Consider the following 22,500-nt stretch of genomic DNA (forward strand, 5'->3'; position numbering starts at 1 on the left):
AGAGAAGAGAGAGAGAGAGAGAGAGAGAGAGAGAGAGAGAGAGAGAGAGAGAGAGAGAGAGAGAGAGAGAGAGACTTCATAATAACTGTCAAGCAGAATCTGAAAATAGTAAGTCTCACAACAGCTTCAGGTTGCATCTACACTAAATGGAAGGGAGTAGTGTTTGCAGTGTTTGTGCCTGGGAATGTGTGGACAAAATCCACATTTCAATTCGATCAGATTTGTAATATTTTTGTTATGTCATAATAACATGAAAACTACACATTGATTTGTTGCCTTACTTTAGCCAAGTCTGACATGGGCAGAACAGAGTCACACCGAAGCCTGCTTACTGTCCATATGCCCCTATAGAAAAACCCAGTGAACAGACTTCAGAACTTAATTCTGTCTGCAATATCTGCTTAGTGCCACTTTGTGGTACCTCTGTCAGGGCATGCCAGGATGCATCAAGCAGCTTTATACAGTTCAGGATGGGGGAGAGATAGATAGAGGCAAGTCTGATCACAAATCAGTTTTAGACCTTACATCTCAGACGTGCACCCCAGATTCTTATCAAATGACATGAATGCGCTATAAACTGATACTAGATCAGTTTTACAGTCTTTGATCAGTCTTACTGTGCATCTCTCAGATCTGTACCTCATGTTCTTATCAGATGACCTGGATGAGCGTGACTTTAATCTAGTCCTGGATCAGTTTTGTATCTTAGACCTCCACCACTAACTGGCATAAAATACGTTGACATTTCACTAGAGATTCAGGATGTGAGGTCCTCCGTCACCTGCTGCCATTATTATTGTTAGAAATGTATTTCGGTGTTATTTTTCATACTATTCAAATTTAAACATTCCCCGTTTAGGCTCTTGCTGTTTCATTTATTCTAGGCTGGCAAAGAGCTTTCACCCTGGGAATTTGAGGCATTGAGCTAGCGAGGCCAGAGTGGTTTTAGCAATCATGTTAGTTTGAAAATGATTTGCCTTAATTCAGTGAGCTTTCGATTGGCTGCTAGCCAGAAAGGGGCTCCCTACTACCTCCATTCTTTCTCCCTGGCCTTTCTTTCTTTCTTTCCATATTTCTTTCTTTCCTTCTATCCTTTTCATTGGCATTCTCACTTTTCCGCTCTCACCCCTTCTGTTGTCTCTGTCTTTTCTGTCTTCTGAATTCTCAATTTCACCCCCCTCTCTCTATCTCTCTCGCTCTCTCTCTCACTCTCTGTATCTCTCTCGCTCTCTCTCTCTCTCTCTCTGTATCTCTCTCTCTCTCTCTGTATCTCTCTCTCTCTGTATCTCTCTCGCTCTCTTTGTCTCTGTCTCTCTCTCTCTCTCTCTCTCACACACACACCTACCCTCTTGCTCCATTTCTCCCCCCATGTCTCCAGATCCCCCCTGAGGTACCCCACTAATCCTTGCCTTTTCTCATTTCACACTCCACGCTGTCATAGATGAATGCTAATAAGATCACCAGAGATTACCTGCTTTTCATTTTTAAAAAGCCTCAGTGCTTTAACCTCTATTGAAGGGGTGAGCAGCATGAAAAAACACGTCTACAGTAATGAGCCTCATCCCTGTGTTACGGAGAGACAATGAGCTAAACAATGAACATTGCAACGGCAATGAATGGGCGGCAGGCAATCGACACAGAACCTGTGCATGTTATGTCGGCTGGATATCGGAATCTCCGTTGATTCTTGTAGGCATAGTCATATTCATCTCGCTGCATTCTGAAAAGTTCATTTTATTGTATGAGTAGTAGCAGTGAAAGAATGGTTAGCTAATTGTTTGGCTAGGATGATCCCGCAGCAGCTGTACCTCTCTCCCCTACAGTTTCCTGGCTCACACCACAAGCATGCAAACGGCGGGTGGGCTTGTAACGTTAGATTAATACGAGATTGATGCTGAACAAACGACCCCGGATCATATTTCCTAATTCCATACAAAGCTAAGAACAACAGGTTGGCTTCATCTCAATCACAGCTATGGAAGCCTGGGGAATGCGCCAACTGTTGACACTGTACTTTGCTTCAGAGAACCATGTAATGTGGCCCCACCCTGCCACAATCAGCCCCAGCTAACCCAGACATGGAACCACGCTGTGGGGTCGGGCGCTATGACACAAGCCCCTTAATGGATCCCTGAATCAGCGTAACAAAAGGGCCTCCGTGTCTCCTGGGTCTCAGGAATGTTTACAATAAGCGGTAGGGCCCTAAATGAACGTTTTTGACGACCAGCCACTGTGGCATATAGATTTTTAAATCGAACAGCCAACTCAGATTTATTTACCAGCCCAAATATTTTGGTGAGGATTAATTACACCCAAAAAACACAAAACAAAACGGATGATCATGCTTAGTAATGTTTCTAAAACAAGGAATGTATTAATGGTAAGAAGTAATGTGGTATATATTTTTATTTCATTTAATACACTGCTCAAAAAAATAAAGGGAACACTTAAACAACACAATGTAACTCCAAGTAAATCACACTTCTGTGAAATCAAACTGTCCACTTAGGAAGCAACACTGATTGACAATAAATTTCACATGCTGTTGTGCAAATTGAATAGACAACAGGTGGAAATTATAGGCAATTAGCAAGACACCCCCAATAAAGGAGTGGTTCTGCAGGTGGGGAACACAGACCACTTCTCAGTTCCTATGCTTCCTGGCTGATGTTTTGGTCACTTTTGAATGCTGGCGGTGCTTTCACTCTAGTGGTAGCATGAGACGGAGTCTACAACCCACACAAGTGGCTCAGGTAGTGCAGCTCATCCAGGATGGCACATCAATGCGAGCTGTGGCAAGAAGGTTTGCTGTGTCTGTCAGCGTAGTGTCCAGAGCATGGAGGCGCTACCAGGAGACAGGCCAGTACATCAGGAGACGTGGAGGAGGCCGTAGGAGGGCAACAACCCAGCAGCAGGACCGCTACCTCCGCCTTTGTGCATAGAGGAGCAGGAGGAGCACTGCCAGAGCCCTGCAAAATGACCTCCAGCAGGCCACAAATGTGCATGTGTCTGCTCAAACGGTCAGAAGCAGACTCCATGAGGGTGGTATGAGGGCCCGACGTCCACTTGTGGGGGTTGTGCTTACAGCCCAACACCGTGCAGGACGTTTGGCATTTGCCAGAGAACACCAAGATTGGCAAATTTGCCACTGGCGCCCTGTGCTCTTCACAGATGAAAGCAGGTTCACACTGAGCACATGTGACAGACGTGACAGAGTCTGGAGACGCCGTGGAGAACGTTCTGCTGCCTGCAACACCCTCCAGCATGACCGGTTTGGCGGTGGGTCAGTCATGGTGTGGGGTGGCATTTCTTTGGGGGGCCACACAGCCCTCCATGTGCTCTCCAGAGGTAGCCTGACTGCCATTAGGTACCGAGATGAGATCCTTAGACCCCTTGTGAGACCATATGCTGGTGCGGTTGGCCCTGGGTTCCTCCTAATGCAAGACAATGCTAGACCTCATGTGGCTGGAGTGTGTCAGCAGTTCCTGCAAGAGGAAGGCATTGATACTATGAACTGGCCCGCCCGTTCCCCAGACCTGAATCCAATTGAGCACATCTGGGACATCATGTCTCACTCCATCCACCAACGCCACGTTGCACCACAGACTGTCCAGGAGTTGGCGGATGCTTTAGTCCAGGTCTGGGAGGAGATCCCTCAGGAGACCATCCGCCACCTCATCAGGAGCATGCCCAGGCATTGTGGGGAGGTCATACAGGCACGTGGAGGCCACACACACTACTGAGCCTCATTTTGACTTGTTTTAAGGACATTACATCAAAGTTGGATCAGCCTGTAGTGTGGTTTTCCACTTTAATTTTGAGTGTGACTCCAAATCCAGACCTCCATGGGTTGATAAATTGGATTTCCATTGATTATTTTTGTGTGATTTTGTTGTCAGCACATTCAACTATGTAAAGAAAAAAGTATTTAATAAGATTATATCATTCATTCAGATCTAGGATGTGTTATTTTAGTGTTCCCTTTATTTTTTGAGCAGTATATTTTGTGACCTGAGCCTTTTAACCAAAATATCACAGATGAGACAAAAATGTTCAGCTGCCCCTTTAAGCTTACCGTGGTGATGGGGCCACTCCAGTGAAAACCTGTCTAGTAGAGGCCGACAACGTCGCTTCTCTAGCAGTGGAAGCAAACTCAAACATTGAAAAAACAACTTAACTTGCAAACAATTTTTTTTAAATATCCGATAAACACGAGGATAGTCTCACTTTAGTAGTTAGACCAACATTTATGCCTGTGCGCGATGCTTCTAAAAACAGATCTTTCAGCACACAGCCCCCCAGCCAGGTGGGACAGCAATAACTTTAGAATTCCTATTTCTTTGTGCATTAGCAGATATGAAACAAAATGGCAGAAATACTTTGAAAACAGCTACTGCAGCATTTTGTTTTGAACATACTTGACTTTTGACTTTTAATGAAATGCTTGCACTGTAGAGCCCTGTGTGTGACCCCGGCCAATACCAAAATCTACCCACATTTGGTGGGTCATGGGTGGCGGGTGTTCATTTTAGGCCCTGGGAGGTGGCCTAATAGCACACGCCACGTGAAAGCAGCTGTCCCAGAGAATCAAGACAAAGGCCTAAACAGGAGGCCAAGCAGTGGCCCGTATTGGGTTTGGCAGGTGTCGTGGACACCCGACGGGAGACCTTCTCTTGCAATTATCGTTGAAATGCCATGGCGGCAAGGTCACAAGTCAAAATCCCCTTTCTCCCCTCAACAGCATCTGACATCATATACATTAGCTGTTACATGCTGTTCATGGTACAGGGAGCACAGAAGATGAAAGAGAGGATGGGAGTGTTTTAGAACACAGAGGAAAAAGGAGAGAATGGGAGGGATCTAGAACACAGAGGAAGAATGAGAGAATGGGAGAGATCTAGAATACAGAGGAAACAGGAGGGAATGAGAGGGATCTAGAATACAGAGAAAACAGGAGGGAATGGGAGGGATCTAGAACACAGAGGAAACAGGAGGGATCTAGAACACAGAGGAAACAGGAGGGAATGGGAGGGATCTAGAATACAGATGAAGGAGAGAATGGGAGGGATCTAGAATACAGAGGAAACAGGAGGGAATGAGAGGGATCTAGAACACAGAGGAAACAGGGGGAATGGGAGGGATCTAGAACACAGAGGATGAAGGAGAGAACGGGAGGGATCTATAATACAGAGGAAACAGGAGGGAGTGAGAGGGATCTAGAATACAGAGGAAACAGGGAGGAATGGGAGGGATCTAGAACACAGAGGAAACAGGGGGAATGGGAGGGATCTATAATACAGAGGAAACAGGAGGGAGTGAGAGGGATCTAGAACACAGAGGAAACAGGGGGAATGGGAGGGATCTAGAACTCAGAGGATGAAGGAGAGAATGGGAGGGATCTAGAACACAGAGGAAACAGGAGGGAATGGGAGGGATCTTGAACTCAGAGGAAACAGGGAGGAATGGGAGGGATCTAGAATACAGAGGAAACAGGAGGGAATGGGAGGGATCTAGAACACAGAGGAAACAGGGGGGAATGGGAGGGATCTAGAACACAGAGGAAACAGGAGGGAATGGGAGGGATCTAGAACACAGAGGAAACAGGGGGGAATGGGAGGGATCTAGAACACAGAGGATGAAGGAGAGAATGGGAGGGATCTAGAACACAGAGGAAACAGGGGGGAATGGGAGGGATCTAGAACACAGAGGAAACAGGGGGAATGGGAGGGATCTAGAACTCAGAGGAAACAGGGGGGAGTGAGAGGGATCTAGAATACAGAGGAAACAGGAGGGAATGGGAGGGATCTAGAACACAGAGGAAACAGGGGGGAATGGGAGGGATCTAGAACACAGAGGAAACAGGAGGGAATGGGAGGGATCTAGAACACAGAGGAAACAGGGGGGAATGGGAGGGATCTAGAACACAGAGGAAACGGGAGGGAGTGAGAGGGATCTAGAATACAGAGGAAACAGGAGGGAATGGGAGGGATCTAGAATACAGAGGAAACAGGAGGGAGTAAGAGGGATCTAGAATACAGAGGAAACAGGAGGGAGTGAGAGGGATCTAGAATACAGAGAAAACAGGAGGGAATGGGAGGGATCTAGAACACAGAGGAAACAGGAGGGATCTAGAACACAGAGGAAACAGGAGGGAATGGGAGGGATCTAGAATACAGATGAAGGAGAGAATGGGAGGGATCTAGAACACAGAGGAAACAGGAGGGAATGGGAGGGATCTAGAACACAGAGGAAACAGGAGGGATCTAGAACACAGAGGAAACAGGAGGGAATGGGAGGGATCTAGAACTCAGAGGAAACAGGAGGGAGTGAGAGGGATCTAGAATACAGAGGAAACAGGAGGGAATGGGAGGGATCTAGAACTCAGAGGATGAAGGAGAGAATGGGAGTGTTCTAGAACACAGAGGAAACAGGAGGGAATGGGAGGGATCTAGAACACAGAGGAAACAGGAGGGAATGGGAAGGATCTAGAATACAGATGAAGGAGTGAATGGGAGTGTTCTAGAACACGGAGGATGAAGGAGGGAGTGTCATTTTCCTCATTGCCCACACCTTATTTGATATTAATTAATTCCCCCTGATAAAGGAAATGGAGGGAGTCCCAGATAATGGAAATATGCAATTTTTTTTACATGAAAAGGGGCTCATATAGTATTCAGTTTCAGTCGGGATCAAAACCGGAGACATGAAGGAGGCGATACTAGAAGACCCTCCATAATTCAACAAAACTACAGTATCTGTCTCGTCTCAGTTGGGGGGAGACATATGGAATCTCTCATTCACTCCTCACGACACTCACCATGAGCCGCTTGTGGAAATGTTTAGGCCAAGCATCTGGATGTGTTTGATGGATCTCTCATGAAACGCGTGAGGTTTCACTGAAGGCCAGAACAGTTTTAGAGGAATGATGGGATGGATGGAGGGGTTATGAGCGCCCCAGTTTCCGACAAATCTACACAAAATGTCCAGCACTGATTTGTGACCTGCTTCCTGCGCTATCTGGATGATGGAGTTACTGTTGAGAGGTCAAGCTGCTCGTTCCCACAGAGCTCAAGACAACAACACTAAAACCAAAGCTGTTTCCTAACCTCCTCATAGTGAAGTGGAAGTTCTGGGAGTTTTATCTTTCATTGTTTCAGATCTCACCTCAACATTAGCATGGAAGACCTTAAGTTTCACGTTTTAATGTCACATTACTGTATGCGAGTGGGTGTTTAGTCAGTATAAATGTACTGTATGTGAGTGGGTGTTTAAGTCAGTATAAATGTACTGTATGTGAGTGGGTGTTTAGTCAGTATAAATGTACTGTATGTGAGTGGGTGTTTAGTCAGTATAAATGTACTGTATGTGAGTGGGTGTTTAGTCAGTATAAATGTACTGTATGTGAGTGGGTGGGTGTTTAGTCGGTATAAATGTACTGTATGTGAGTGGGTGTTTAGTCAGTATAAATGTACTGTATGTGAGTGGGTGTTTAGTCAGTATAAATGTACTGTATGTGAGTGGGTGTTTAGTCAGTATAAATGTACTGTATGTGAGTGGGTGTTTAGTCAGTATAAATGTACTGTATGTGAGTGGGTGGGTGTTTAGTCGGTATAAATGTACTGTATGTGAGTGGGTGTTTAGTCAGTATAAATGTACTGTATGTGAGTGGGTGTTTAGTCAGTATAAATGTACTGTATGTGAGTTGCCCAATATCATATGGAAGGCCTTTGTCCAACCTCATAGACTCTGACCAAACAATACAGCATAGCCATTTCCTGCAGGCAAATGACCTAGTGGCCTCATGGGTGGAATGTTATTCATATTTTTTATAATTTCATAATTAATAAACATTCTTTTTTTAAAGCCGCCAAAAATCTGATGTTTCTATGTCAAACGGTTTTGTTATATTTCTATCTCCTGTGATGTATATAAAGTGTAGTATTGGGATGCAAACTCAATGTAATACGTTTCAACTCTATATCTGACATGGTACAGGTGTCTTCTTACTTTAAGTCCATAACCATGTGTGTGAGGTGTATACTTTTGTTTCAAAGTAGATTAGTTTAAGACTACCAAGAAACGCTCTGTGTGACCCTGATTGGTTAAGAACTAACCAGCATCATAGCTATAGATCGCAACCAGCATTAAATGTATCTTCATTACTTTATTCGACCACAACCACAATCAGTTTGCTCACAGCTCCTGGAAGGACACAAAAATTGACACAACAACTGGAGCTCCCATCCACTGTATGGGAAGAGAAATAGAACAGACACCCACATCAATCTAACACCCCTCCTCTATATGTCTCCATATGTCCCCCATACCCCTATGGCCTTGGTCAGAGAAACCACTTCTATAGCATGTCTGCCAGAAACTTTAAGACACAACAGAGCTCTCGTGTTCGCGTGGCATCTGGGTTATTTCAAGGCTTCCATCCAGCTAGCTGTTGAACATATATCACAGTCTGGGTAATGCATGCATGTCACGCAGGATACATCAGACTGTCAGTCTGTGGGGGCTCGTGTTTGCCAGAAGGCTAGGACGACGATATGGGTTTCATCACGAGGGACATAATGGTGGACAGAAAAGATGAGCTGGCTGGTCTGGATTTTGCTGTTTCTAAACCTCGGTTCGGGAAAGTGCAACCCTGCCATTGAGAAGGACAGATCAGACAGTCAAAGGTAGAGTTATACGTAAAATATTTGTAATACTATAAAAGTCCCATAAAAGAAGAAATCAAAATGAAGAAAAAATTTGATCCATTAAAAATAAAGTTTGTGAAAGGAATTTTTCTCTTTTCGAAATGCAATTTACACAATAAATGACTGCTAACTCTACTAACTACTGACTCTACTAACTCTACTGACTCTACTAACTACTGACTCTACTAACTACTGACTCTACTAACTCTACTGACTCTATGAACTCTACTGACTCTACTAACTACTGACTCTACGAACTACTGACTCTACTAACACTACTGACTCTACTGACTTCACTAGCTACTGACTCAAATAACTCTACTGACTCGAATAACTCTACTGACTCCACTAACTCTAATGACTCTACTAACTACTGCCTCTACTGACACTACTAACTCTGCTGACTCTACCAACTCTACTACATACTGACTCTACTGACTCTGCTAACTACTGACTCTACTAACTCTACTAACTGTCCTGACTCTGCTAACTACTGACTGTACTGATGCTACTAACTCTACTGACTCTACCAACTCTACTTACAACTAACTCTACTGACTCTACTAACTCTTCTAACTACTGACTCTACTGATGCTACTAACTCTACCAACTCTACTAACTACTGACTCTACTGACTCTGCTAACTACTGACTCTACTAACTCTACTGACTGCACTAACTACTGACTCTACTGACTCTTCTGACTCTCCTGACTCTACTAACTACTGACTGTACTAACTCTACTGACTCGACTAACTCTACTGACTCTACTGACTCCAACTCTACTGACTCTACTAACTACTGACTCTACTAACTCTACTGACTGCACTAACTACTGACTCTACTGACTCTTCTGACTCTCCTGACTCTACTAACTACTGACTGTACTAACTCTACTGACTCGACTAACTCTACTGACTCTACTGACTCCAACTCTACTGACTCTACTAACTACTGACTCTACCAACTCTACTGACTCTACTATTTCTACTGACTCTACTGACTCAACTAACTACTGACTTTACTGACTACTAGCTACTGCCTCTACTAACTCTACTGACTCTACTAACTCTACTGACTCTACTAACTACTGACTCTACTGACTCTACTAACTCTACTGACTCTACCAACTCTGCTAACTACTGACTCTGCTAACTAATGACTCTACAAACTCTGTTGACTCTACTAACTACTGACTCTACTGATGCTACTAACTCTACTGACTCTACTGACTCCAACTCTACTGACTCTACTGACTCTACTAACTACTGACTCTACCAACTCTACCTACTCTACTATTTCTACTAACTCTACTGACTCTACTAATGCTACTGACTTTACTGACTACTAGCTACTGCCTCTACTAACTCTACTGACTCTACTAACTCTACTGACTCTACTAACTACTGACTCTACTAACTCTACTGACTCTACCAACTCTACTAACTACTGACTCTGCTAACTACTGACTCTACAAACTCTGTTGACTCTACTAACTACTGACTCTACTGACGCTACTAACTCTACTGACTCTACCAACTCTACTAACTACTCCCTCTACTGACTCTGCTCACTACTGACTCTTCTAACTCTACTGACGCTACTGACTCTACTAACTACTGACTCTACTAACTATTGACTCTACTAACTATTGACTCTACTGACTCCACTTCAAACTCAGTGCCTCTTTGCTTGACATCATGGGAAAATCAAAAGAAATCAGCCAAAATTGTAGACCACAAGTCTGGTTCATCCTTGGGAGCAATTTACAAATGCCTGAAGGTACCACGTTCATCTGTACAAACAATAGTATGCAAGTATAAACACCATGGGACCAGTATTGTCCTCTGGTCTGATGAAACAAAAATAGAACTGTTTGGCCATAATGACCATCGTTATGTTTGGAGGAAAAAGGGGGAGGCTTGCAAGCTGAAGAACACCATCCCAACCGTGAAGCACGGGGATGGCAGCATCATGTTGTGGGGGTGCTTTGCTGCAGGAGGGACTGGTGCTCTTCACAAAATAGGTGGCTTCATGAGGGAGGAAAAGTATGTGGCTATATTGAAGCAACATCTCAAGACATCAGTCAGGAAGTTAAAGCTTGGTCGCAAATGGGTCTTCCAAATGGACAATGACCCAAAGCATATTTCCAAAACTGTGGCAAAATGGCTTAAGGACAACAAAGTCAAGGTATTGGAGTGGCCATCACAAAGCCCTGACCTCAACCATATATAAAATTTGTGGGCAGACCTGAAAAAGCGTGTGCGAGCAACGAGGCCTACAACCAGACTCAGTTACACCAGCTCTGTCAGGAGGAATGGGCCAAAATTCACCCAACTTATTGTGGGAAGCTTGTGGAAGGCTACCAAAAACGTTTGACCCAAGTTAATCAATTTAAAAGCAATGCTACCAAATACTAATTGAGTGTATGTAAACTTCTGACACACTGGGAATGTGATGAAAGAAGTAAAAGTTGAAATAAATCATTCTCTCTTCTATTATTCTGACATTTCACATTCTTAAAATAATGTGGTGATCCTAACTGACCTAAGACAGGAAATTTTTACTAGGATTAAATGTCAGGAATTGTGGAAACTGAGTTTAAATGTATTTGACTTAGGTGTATGTAAACTTCTGACTTCAACTGTAGCTGTTTAGACCATCATTTGTCAATTATTAGAGCCAGAGAAAGGAAGCAGTCAGTCTGAAGTCTTGGGCGAGCAGCTGCCTATTCTGACTGGTCCCCTTGTTGAAGTGACAAAATGAGAGAGGAAGTATAGAGGTGTCCTTAGTGGTTAACAGGAAGAATCTGGCAAGGTAATTAGCTGAAACCCAAAGCCTGATGGGGGATTGTGAAAGCAAGTGACAATAAGCTAGTTAGTGGCTGTGGTCAGGGTGGACGAATTGCTCTTACTAATTTGACAGAGTTGAAAAGGAGTTCCATTGACACCAGACCAATGTTTAGGACCGTATATACACTACGAAGCCATTACTCTTCTCCCTTTCCATCCCTTGTCGGAATTAACTCGTCTTTTGTCTTAAAGGACATGACAGATGTAAAATCATGTGAGTGTGCCATGCGGATCCTTGATCCTTGGTGATGCTTCAAGGTAGAGAGCTCTATTTTAGCACTATCATGTTGACCAATGGCCTCATTAGTACTGACTCAAAGGGAAAGAAGGCTAGCGTTAGCTACTTCGGTTTCCTCTATGTCGTTCAAGAGTGCATAATGAATGTTACTAGAATGTCATTGAATTTGAACTCTATTGAATGTCATTGAATTTGAACTCTATTGAATGTCATTGAATTTGAACTCTATTGAATGTCATTGTCCTTTTTACACTGATATTTTCCCAAATGCAAGTTCCATGGCTGACATACATAACCGCCAGTGGACCTGGCTTCTCCTGGGTGCATTTTGAGGCAATTTCTACCAGTCATAATGGTTCAAGTCTCATGCTGGACGAGGTATAAGAAGACAACACTACGTTCAGCACATGGTGGCTTTGATATGATCACAGTTTCTAGTAATTCTGCAAGACATTTTATGAGCAATTCATTTTTCACATTTAGCATAATGATGGTTTATGTTACTAAAGGAAGTTCAAGGACATGCTTACACCCTGTATTGGAACAGCTTATCTAATGCTCTGAAGTAAACAGCTTTTTTCAGTTCAAAACTGTGCAGGTGGAGATGCTTTGATTCCTGGTTACCTTACGACCAAATACGTGATATTACATCCGTGTGTCTAGCACGCGCAGTGCTCTCATCATAGTTGTAGAGGCAGTTCTGATATTCCATTTCTATTAAAGAATCAAATTGTCTAAAGATCCTGAGCCACACACTGATTAATCATCTCACATGGATATTAGTGTCTCAAGACACCCTGAACCTCTGTCTGTCTACTGCTATTGTTTGTTCTTTCTAAGAGCATTGGTTTATCCTTATAAGCTGTCATCCATCCAACCCAATCCATCCATCCATTCAACCCAATCTATCCATCCAACCAAACCCAATCCATCCATCCAGCCATCCATCCATCCAAGCCAATCCAATCCATCCATCCAACTCAATCCATCCAACCATCCATCAACCATCCATCATCCAACCCCATCCATCCATCCATCCAACCCAATCCATCTATCAATCCATCCATCCATCCAACCCAATCCATCCATCCATCCAACCCAATCTATCCATCCAACCCAATCTATCCATCCAACCCAATCATCCATCCATCCATCCAACCCAATCCATCCATCCATCCAACCCAATCTATCCATCCAACCCAATCCATCCATCCAACCCAATCTATCTATCCATCCAATCCATCCATCCATCCATCCAACCCTATCCATCCATCCATCCAACCCAATCTATCCATCCAACCCAATCATCCATCCATCCAACCCAATCCATCCATCCATCCAACCCAATCTATCCATCCAAACCAATCCATGCATCCAACCAAATCTATCCATCCAACCCAATCCATCCATCCAACCCAATCCATCCATCCAACCCAATCTATCCATCCAACACAATCTATCCTTCCAATCCATCCATCCATCCATCCAACCCAATCCATCCATCCAACCCAATCTATCCTTCCAACCCAATCCATCCATCCATCCATCCGATTCAATCTATCCTTGATATAAACCCTTGATTAACTGTCTCTGACCTGTCTATATAAACCCTTGATTAACTGTCTCTGACCTGTCTATATAAACCCTTGATTAACTGTCTCTGACCTGTCTATATAAACCCTTGATTAACTGTCTCTGACCTGTCTATATAAACCCTTGATTAACTGTCTCTGACCTGTCTATATAAACCCTTGATTAACTGTCTCTGACCTGTCTATATAAACCCTTGATTAACTGTCTCTGACCTCTCTATATAAACCCTTGATTAACTGTCTCTGACCTCTCTATATAAACCCTTGATTAACTGTCTCTGACCTGTCTATATAAACCCTTGATTAACTGTCTCTGACCTGTCTATATAAACCCTTGATTAACTGTCTCTGACCTGTCTATATAAACCCTTGATTAACTGTCTCTGACTTCTCTATATAAACCCTTGATTAACTGTCTCTGACTTCTCTATATAAACCCTTGATTAACTGTCTCTGACTTCTCTATATAAACCCTTGATTAACTGTCTCTGACCTGTCTATATAAACCCTTGATTAACTGTCTCTGACCTGTCTATATAAACCCTTGATTAACTGTCTCTGACCTGTCTATATAAACCCTTGATTAACTGTCTCTGACCTGTCTATATAAACCCTTGATTAACTGTCTCTGACCTCTCTATATAAACCCTTGATTAACTGTCTCTGACCTGTCTATATAAACCCTTGATTAACTGTCTCTGACCTGTCTATATAAACCCTTGATTAACTGTCTCTGACCTGTCTATATAAACCCTTGATTAACTGTCTCTGACCTCTCTATATAAACCCTTGATTAACTGTCTCTGACCTGTCTATATAAACCCTTGATTAACTGTCTCTGACCTCTCTATATAAACCCTTGATTAACTGTCTCTGACCTGTCTATATAAACCCTTGATTAACTGTCTCTGACCTGTCTATATAAACCCTTGATTAACTGTCTCTGACCTCTCTATATAAACCCTTGATTAACTGTCTCTGACCTCTATATAAACCCTTGATTAACTGTCTCTGACCTGTCTATATAAACCCTTGATTAACTGTCTCTGACCTGTCTATATAAACCCTTGATTAACTGTCTCTGACCTGTCTATAACCTTGATTAACTGTCTCTGACCTGTCTATATAAACCCTTGATTAACTGTCTCTGACCTGTCTATATAAACCCTTGATTAACTGTCTCTGACCTGTCTATATAAACCCTTGATTAACTGTCTCTGACCTGTCTATATAAACCCTTGATTAACTGTCTCTGACCTGTCTATATAACCCTTGATTAACTGTCTCTGACCTCTCTATATAAACCCTTGATTAACTGTCTCTGACCTCTCTATATACACCCTTGATTAACTGTCTCTGACCTCTCTATATAAACCCTTGATTAACTGTCTCTGACCTGTCTATATAAACCCTTGATTAACTGTCTCTGACCTGTCTATATAAACCCTTGATTAACTGTCTCTGACTTCTCTATATAAACCCTTGATTAACTGTCTCTGACTTCTCTATATAAACCCTTGATTAACTGTCTCTGACTTCTCTATATAAACCCTTGATTAACTGTCTCTGACCTGTCTATATAAACCCTTGATTAACTGTCTCTGACCTGTCTATATAAACCCTTGATTAACTGTCTCTGACCTGTCTATATAAACCCTTGATTAACTGTCTCTGACCTGTCTATATAAACCCTTGATTAACTGTCTCTGACCTCTCTATATAAACCCTTGATTAACTGTCTCTGACCTGTCTATATAAACCCTTGATTAACTGTCTCTGACCTGTCTATATAAACCCTTGATTAACTGTCTCTGACCTGTCTATATAAACCCTTGATTAACTGTCTCTGACCTGTCTATATAAACCCTTTATTAACTGTCTCTGACCTCTCTATATAAACCTTTGATTGACTGTCTCTGACCTGTCTATATAAACCCTTGATTAACTGTCTCTGACCTGTCTATATAAACCCTTGATTAACTGTCTCTGACCTGTCTATATAAACCCTTGATTAACTGTCTCTGACCTGTCTATATAAACCCTTGATTAACTGTCTCTGACCTGTCTATATAAACCCTTGATTAACTGTCTCTGACCTGTCTATATAAACCCTTGATTAACTGTCTCTGACCTGTCTATATAAACCCTTGATTAACTGTCTCTGACCTCTCTATATAAACCCTTGATTAACTGTCTCTGACCTCTCTATATAAACCCTTGATTAACTGTCTCTGACCTCTCTATATAAACCCTTGATTAACTGTCTCTGACCTCTCTATATAAACCCTTGATTAACTGTCTCTGACCTCTCTATATAAACCCTTGATTAACTGTCTCTGACCTGTCTATATAAACCCTTGATTAACTGTCTCTGACCTGTCTATATAAACCCTTGATTAACTGTCTCTGACCTCTCTATATAAACCCTTGATTAACTGTCTCTGACCTCTCTATATAAACCCTTGATTAACTGTCTCTGACCTGTCTATATAAACCCTTGATTAACTGTCTCTGACCTGTCTATATAAACCCTTGATTAACTGTCTCTGACCTGTCTATATAAACCCTTGATTAACTGTCTCTGACTTCTCTATATAAACCCTTGATTAACTGTCTCTGACTTCTCTATATAAACCCTTGATTAACTGTCTCTGACCTGTCTATATAAACCCTTGATTAACTGTCTCTGACCTGTCTATATAAACCCTTGATTAACTGTCTCTGACCTGTCTATATAAACCCTTGATTAACTGTCTCTGACCTCTCTATATAAACCCTTGATTAACTGTCTCTGACCTCTCTATATAAACCCTTGATTAACTGTCTCTGACCTCTCTATATAAACCCTTGATTAACTGTCTCTGACCTGTCTATATAAACCCTTGATTAACTGTCTCTGACCTGTCTATATAAACCCTTGATTAACTGTCTCTGACCTGTCTATATAAACCCTTGATTAACTGTCTCTGACCTGTCTATATAAAAGCTTGATTAACTTTCAGTGATACACTGAAAGATATAAAAGGTACATACAAACACATCACTCACTCACTCACTCACTCACTCACTCACTCACTCACTCACTCACTCACTCATGTGCACAAGTGCAGTTCATGTGGGCACACACATACTCATACACATAGATGTGAACACACACATACACCCACTAACCAAATGTCTTTGAAGTCCGGGTAGAATGGGGGCTTCTGGGGGCTTCTGTCATCTCAGGAACTATTCATGCAGTGTGCCTGAGGAGCACGCAGACGATCACCAGCAGTTTTCACAGCAGCTGTGTACTGACACTGCAGGAAGGGGTGGAAAAGAGGCTGGGCTGAAGAGGAAGAGTGAGCAAGTGAGTGCATGAGAGAGAGAGAGAGGGGGAAGGTGAGCGAGACAGAGGGAGGGAAAGACTGGAGAGGGGAGAAGAGAGGAGGAACGCTTGGACTACTGCCATTGTTTCCCAGCAACAGCGGGAGCAGGAATGTACTCTTTCCCCACATCCCAGTGGGTTTTCTCTCGTTTCTTTCCCTCTTTTCCGTTCATCCCTCTCCTAGAGTTGCACCGTCTCCCAGTGCCTTACTGGCAGGAGAGAGAGGAGGAGTGGAACGGCGAGGCGTGAGAGCGCTGCAGAGGTGAAGACTGAAGGGTTACCAGAGCGAGAGAGAGAGAGAGAGAGAGGTGAAAAAGAGGAAGAGGGAGTGGTTAATGAGTGAATAGGGATTGAGAGAAGGCAGGCAGGAGTGCTTAGATGGAGCGAGAGAGGGAGAGGAAAACCGCAATAGAGAGAGAGCGCTATTGGAAGGTGTGTGTTGGGAGTTTACACGTGGAGAACAAGATCGCAGCGAGGAAGGGGAACAGAAAGGAAAGGTGTTGATATAAGAACAGAGGAGAGCTGAAGACCAGAGGAAAAAGAATGGAAAAGGGAAAGATGAGATGTTTGTCTGTAGAGCTGTGGTGACAGAACTGCAAAACATTTGTAATCCAGGAACAAACTGAGAGGAGGCACTTCTACTTTCTGGACTGCATTTCTGTACCTGGGAGAATTCTACTGGCCTGAGCACATTGTCATCACACTGCGCAAAGGTGACTATTGGGAAAAAAAGATGATCGGTCTCAAGGTTGCACCAAACCTTATTCTACTCTTTCCTCAATCAGCTAAAATCTCCTAAAACTTTGGCGGACCCTCTTCCCCCTCGCCGGGACTGCTGTACTCCCAGCCACGTTTGCCACCACTGACACCCGTTGCCATGCGTCAGCCCCACCTCTTCCAACTTCACCGGTTTCCACAACTCCCCCTCCGTTTGGAGCGTAATAATTTCTCATCCCCCCTCATTAAAAACTATCCCACCCCTCCTGAACAGTCCTCGCACGTCGGGACTATGGAATATTCCGGCTCTATACTGTGATGATTATGAGAAAGCACAAGTATCGTCACGTCTACAATTTGTGGCTAGGAACTCAGAGTAGATAATGGATTGGAGAGAACTGTGAGTACTGTGGCTCTGTCTCTTGCGAATGTCTTATTTACTTCAATTTCATTTTTTTTTTTGCGCTTTATATTTAATTTCCATCCTCATATTCTCATGTTGTTATGATAGTACATTATGAATGATGGGAAATTCAAACTATCAATGTTGACAGTCGGACAATTTTTTGTGAGGGGCAGTTTTGCGCTCCAAAATTGTTTACTTTACCCTCGTTCTATGCTCAAAAAGCTCTGCCTACCCCCTGGCCTAAGCCTGCCTCTTCATACTTATCATTGAGAGGTCACTTTCTGAAGTTTGACCCCTACTACACTCTCTCACTTTGGGTGGGGTGGGGGGGGGGGGGGGGGGGGGGTGGGTCATACTCTTAACCCTTATCCACCTCAAAGCATTCCACCCCTCTGTACTTTGCTGACTACACTATGTTTACGACTAGCAAGTCTCATTGTAGGGAAGAAGGGTTGAACGGGTGGGCGTGTCTTGGTGTAACCACCCAAGTGAGTCTCCTCGCTTATGCCATGCTCTGCTAACACAGCCGAGCAACAGGAGTGTAGATAGAAGTTACTAAGCCCTAACCACTGACACAACATCAGATATTTTTCATCCTCCATTTGGTTATGGTTTTAATTGTTGAATAAGGTAATCCAATCCTAGATCTGAGGTTCAGTGGACCTCTTCTACCTCGAGCCAAATTACATGTGTAGGGAGGGGCTTGGAGCTGAGACAGACATCTCAATTAGCCAATGGAGATACCTCTGTGTTGAGTGAGCGGGAGCAGGGTGAAGTTGCCCCTAGACCCTGATCTTGGGTCAGTTTAGCATTTTCCCCACTAATGGTTAAGGATTGGGGAAGCTGATCCTAGATCTGTACCTAAGGGAACCTTCACTCCAGAGCATATGATCCCACAGGGGCGAGGACACGTGGTATTGATAGTGGCTGAGTCATTGGCCTTTTCTCAATTGGATTTGCTCAACCCCTGTCTTCTCTCTGCTCCTTCCAATTGTGCCTTATCTTGAAAAATGTCAAAGGTAATCGAGGTGAGGTGGCGAGGAAGAAGCAACGTGGATGAAAATGCACTTTTTAGTTTTTATAGATAAGTAAAAGGATAAGTAGCATATCATTTTTTTTAAATGTTTGCATGCTTTTCTCCTTCGAGAAAACAACAATTGCTTCAAAGGGGGTGTGGCAGATATCAAAACACTTTCGTGAAGGACTCAGGTAGGACACGCATGACTATCCTCGATGAAACGTGGCTATCGAGGTTGGGAGGACTCTTCCGTTCACCCACTAAACAAATTGACACTCTCCTCGGCCACTCAACCACAATATCGCTTTCCGGAGGAGAGAAGAGAGACCAGAATGAGAAAAAGGCCATTCGAGGAGCTGCTTGGTTTGCTGACACACCCCACAGTCTTGCTCATGCTGCGTGCTCTCTGATCTCGAAACGTAACGAATAGAGCTGATATGATTCTCGATCCTACATGACAGAGAATCATGTCTGTTCTACAACATGTATTTCCATCTGACATTCTGTATCAGTGAGGTGAAACTCTGTCTGTTGCAAATAGAAACGTGATGAATAGAACTGATATGATTCTCGATCCTACATGACAGAGAAGCATTGATAACACTTTACAATGGGGGAGATGGGGGAGATATATAAGGCATTCATAACACATGAAACCAGTCATAACACCTTTATGAAACCAGTCATAACACCTTTAGGAAACCAGTCATAACACCTTTATGAAACCAGTCATAACACCTTTATGAAACCAGTCATAACACATGAAACCAGTCATAACACCTTTATGAAACCAGTCATAACACCTTTAGGAAACCAGTCGTAACAACAACCTTCATAACAAATTTGATTCAAGATCATTAATAAGGAGTTTTCAAATAAGGTGTTAATGAAGCATGTCAATTCTACATAATATAATTACATCTGAAAGTTCTGTAACATTTGCACCCTTTTGAGTAGGTCCCTGGTGTGGATGGGTCTCTTCTTGGAAATACAGTATGGGTGGGTCTCTTCTAGGTAGTATAGTGTGGTGGGTCTCTTCTAGGTAGTATAGTGTGGGTGGGTCTCTTCTTGGTAATATAGTGTGGTGGGTCTCTTCTTGGTAATATAGTGTGGTGGGTCTCTTCTTGGTAATATAGTGTGGTGGGTCTCTTCTAGGTAATATAGTGTGGTGGGTCTGTTCTTTGTAATATAGTGTGGTGGGTCTCTCCTTGGTAATATAGTGTGGTGGGTCTGTTCTTTGTAATATAGTGTGGGTTGGTCTCTTCTTGGTAATATAGTGTGGTGGGTCTCTTCTAGGTAGTGTGGTGGGTCTGTTCATAGTAATATAGTGTGGGTGGGTCTCTTCTTGGTAATATAGTGTGGTGGGTCTCTTCTAGGTAGTATAGTGTGGTGGGTCTCTTCTAGGTAGTATAGTGTGGGTGGGTAACTTCTTGGTAGTATATTGTGGGTGGGTCTCTTCTAGGTAGTATAGTGTGGGTGGGTCTCTTCTTGGTAGTATAGTGTGGGTGGGTCTCTTCTTGGTAATATAGTGTGGGTGGATCTCTTCTAGGTAATATAGTGTGGGTGGGTCTCTTCTTGGTAATATAGTGTGGGTGGGTCTCTTCTTGGTAGTATAGTGTGGGTGGGTCTCTTCTTGGTAATATAGTGTGGTGGGTCTCTTCTTGGTAATATAGTGTGGGTGGGTCTCTTCTTGGTAATATAGTGTGGGTGGGTCTCTTCTTGGTAATACAGTGTGGGTGGGTCTCTTCTTGGTAATTTAGTGTGGGTGGGTCTCTTGGTAGTATGGTGTGGGTGGGTCTGTTAGTAGTATAGTGTGGTGGGTCTCTTGGTAATTTAGTGTGGGTGGGTCTTTTGGTAGTATAGTATCGGTGGGTCTCTTGGTAATATAGTGTGGGTGAGTCTCTTGGTAGTATAGTGTGGGTGAATCTCTTGGTAATATAGTGTGGGTGAGTCTCTCCATATTTTAGTGTGGTGGGTCTCTTGGTGGTATAGTGTGGGTGGGTCTCTTCTTGATAATATAGTGTGGTGGGTCTCTTCTAGGTAATATAGTGTGGGTGGGTCTCTTCTTGGTGGTATAGTGTGGTGGGTCTCTTCTTGGTAATATAGTGTGATGGGTCTCTTCTAGGTAATATAGTGTGGTGGGTCTCTTCTTGGTAATATAGTGTGGGTGGGTCTCTTCTTGGTAATATAGTGTGGGTGGGTCTCTTCTTGGTAGTATAGTGTGGGTGGGTCTCTTCTTGGTAATATAGTGTGGTGGGTCTCTTCTTGGTAATATAGTGTGGGTGGGTCTCTTCTTGGTAATATAGTGTGGGTGGGTCTCTTCTTGGTAATATAATGTGGGTGGGTCTCTTCTTGGTAATACAGTGTGGGTGGGTCTCTTCTTGGTAATTTAGTGTGGGTGGGTCTCTTGGTAGTATGGTGTGGGTGGGTCTGTTAGTAGTATAGTGTGGTGGGTCTCTTGGTAATTTAGTGTGGGTGGGTCTTTTGGTAGTATAGTATCGGTGGGTCTCTTGGTAATATAGTGTGGGTGAGTCTCTTGGTAGTATAGTGTGGGTGAGTCTCTTGGTAATATAGTGTGGGTGAGTCTCTCCATATTTTAGTGTGGTGGGTCTCTTGGTGGTATAGTGTGGGTGGGTCTCTTCTTGATAATATAGTGTGGTGGGTCTCTTCTAGGTAATATAGTGTGGGTGGGTCTCTTCTTGGTGGTATAGTGTGGTGGGTCTCTTCTTGGTAATATAGTGTGGTGGGTCTCTTCTAGGTAATATAGTGTGGTGGGTCTCTTCTTGGTGGTATAGTGTGGTGGGTCTCTTCTTGGTGGTATAGTGTGGTGGGTCTCTTCTTGGTAATATAGTGTGGGTGGGTCTCTTCTTGGTAATATAGTGTGGGTGGGTCTCTTCTTGGTAATATAGTGTGGTGGGTCTCTTCTTGGTAATATAGTGTGGGATGGTCTCTTCTTGGTAATATAGTGTTGGTGGGTCTCTTGTTGGTAATATAGTGTGGTGGGTCTCTTCCTAGTGTTGTGGTTGTGGGGAGTGGAGCGCTTTGTGTGAGTGGGCCCAGGGGAAAATGGGAGATGTGAGGGGGGGGCTTTCACAGACAGTCAAGGTGATTGAGGTAAGGGCATTGTCTTCAAAGGTGGATGCTGTGTGTGGATACCACCCCTTATTCCTCCCGTTTTCCTCTCTCCCTCTCCTGCCCCCCCTCCCCCTTATATGTCCTTGTTTGTCTCTCCCTCTCGTCTCTCCTGCTCCTCTCCCTCTCTCTCTCTCTCTCCTCTCTCCTGCTCCCCTCTCCTCTCTCCCTGTCTCTCTCTCTCTCTCTTGCTCTTCTCTCCCCTCTCTTCTCTCCTTCTCCTCTCTCCTGCTCCTCTCTCCCCTCTCCTCTCTCCTTCTCCTCTCTCCCTCTTTCTGTCTCTCTCCACCTCCTCTCCCCTCTCCTCTCTTCCTCTCTCTTCCTCTCTCTCTCTCCTGTTCCTTTCTCTACTGCTCCTTTCTCTCCTGTTCCTCTCTCTCTCTCTCCTTCATCTCTCTCTCCTGCTCCTCTATCTCTCTTTCCCCTCTCCTCTCTCCCCCTAAACAAACACTGCCAATATAATGAACTGTA

The 22,500-nt window shown here is 43.5% G+C and overlaps 1 protein-coding gene and 1 long non-coding RNA gene across 7 annotated transcripts in view; one reads left to right on the forward strand and one right to left on the reverse strand.

Moving 5' to 3' along the window:
- LOC115175102 (uncharacterized) overlaps positions 1 to 16,797 on the reverse strand; it is a 33,422-nt gene extending 16,625 nt beyond the window's left edge. Inside the window, exon 1 of the long non-coding RNA XR_003871910.1 lies at positions 16,558 to 16,797. This is a non-coding gene — a long non-coding RNA (uncharacterized LOC115175102). The remainder of the gene's footprint in view (positions 1 to 16,557) is intronic.
- Positions 1 to 22,500, forward strand: part of kif26aa (kinesin family member 26Aa) — a 163,929-nt gene that overhangs the window by 92,223 nt on the left and 49,206 nt on the right. Inside the window, exon 1 of one of the 6 annotated variants that reach the window (XM_029734284.1) lies at positions 17,792 to 17,873. The exons of the other annotated variants lie outside the window; for them this stretch is intronic. Within the exon in view, the coding sequence (XP_029590144.1) occupies positions 17,857 to 17,873 (17 nt within the window). The 5' untranslated portion in view covers positions 17,792 to 17,856. Of the gene's footprint in view, positions 1 to 17,791; positions 17,874 to 22,500 lie in introns of those variants that run through there. 6 annotated transcript variants of the gene reach the window in all.

This window comes from Salmo trutta, chromosome 35 (assembly GCF_901001165.1).
Source record: "Salmo trutta chromosome 35, fSalTru1.1, whole genome shotgun sequence".
In the NCBI taxonomy this organism is placed as follows: domain Eukaryota; kingdom Metazoa; phylum Chordata; class Actinopteri; order Salmoniformes; family Salmonidae; genus Salmo; species Salmo trutta.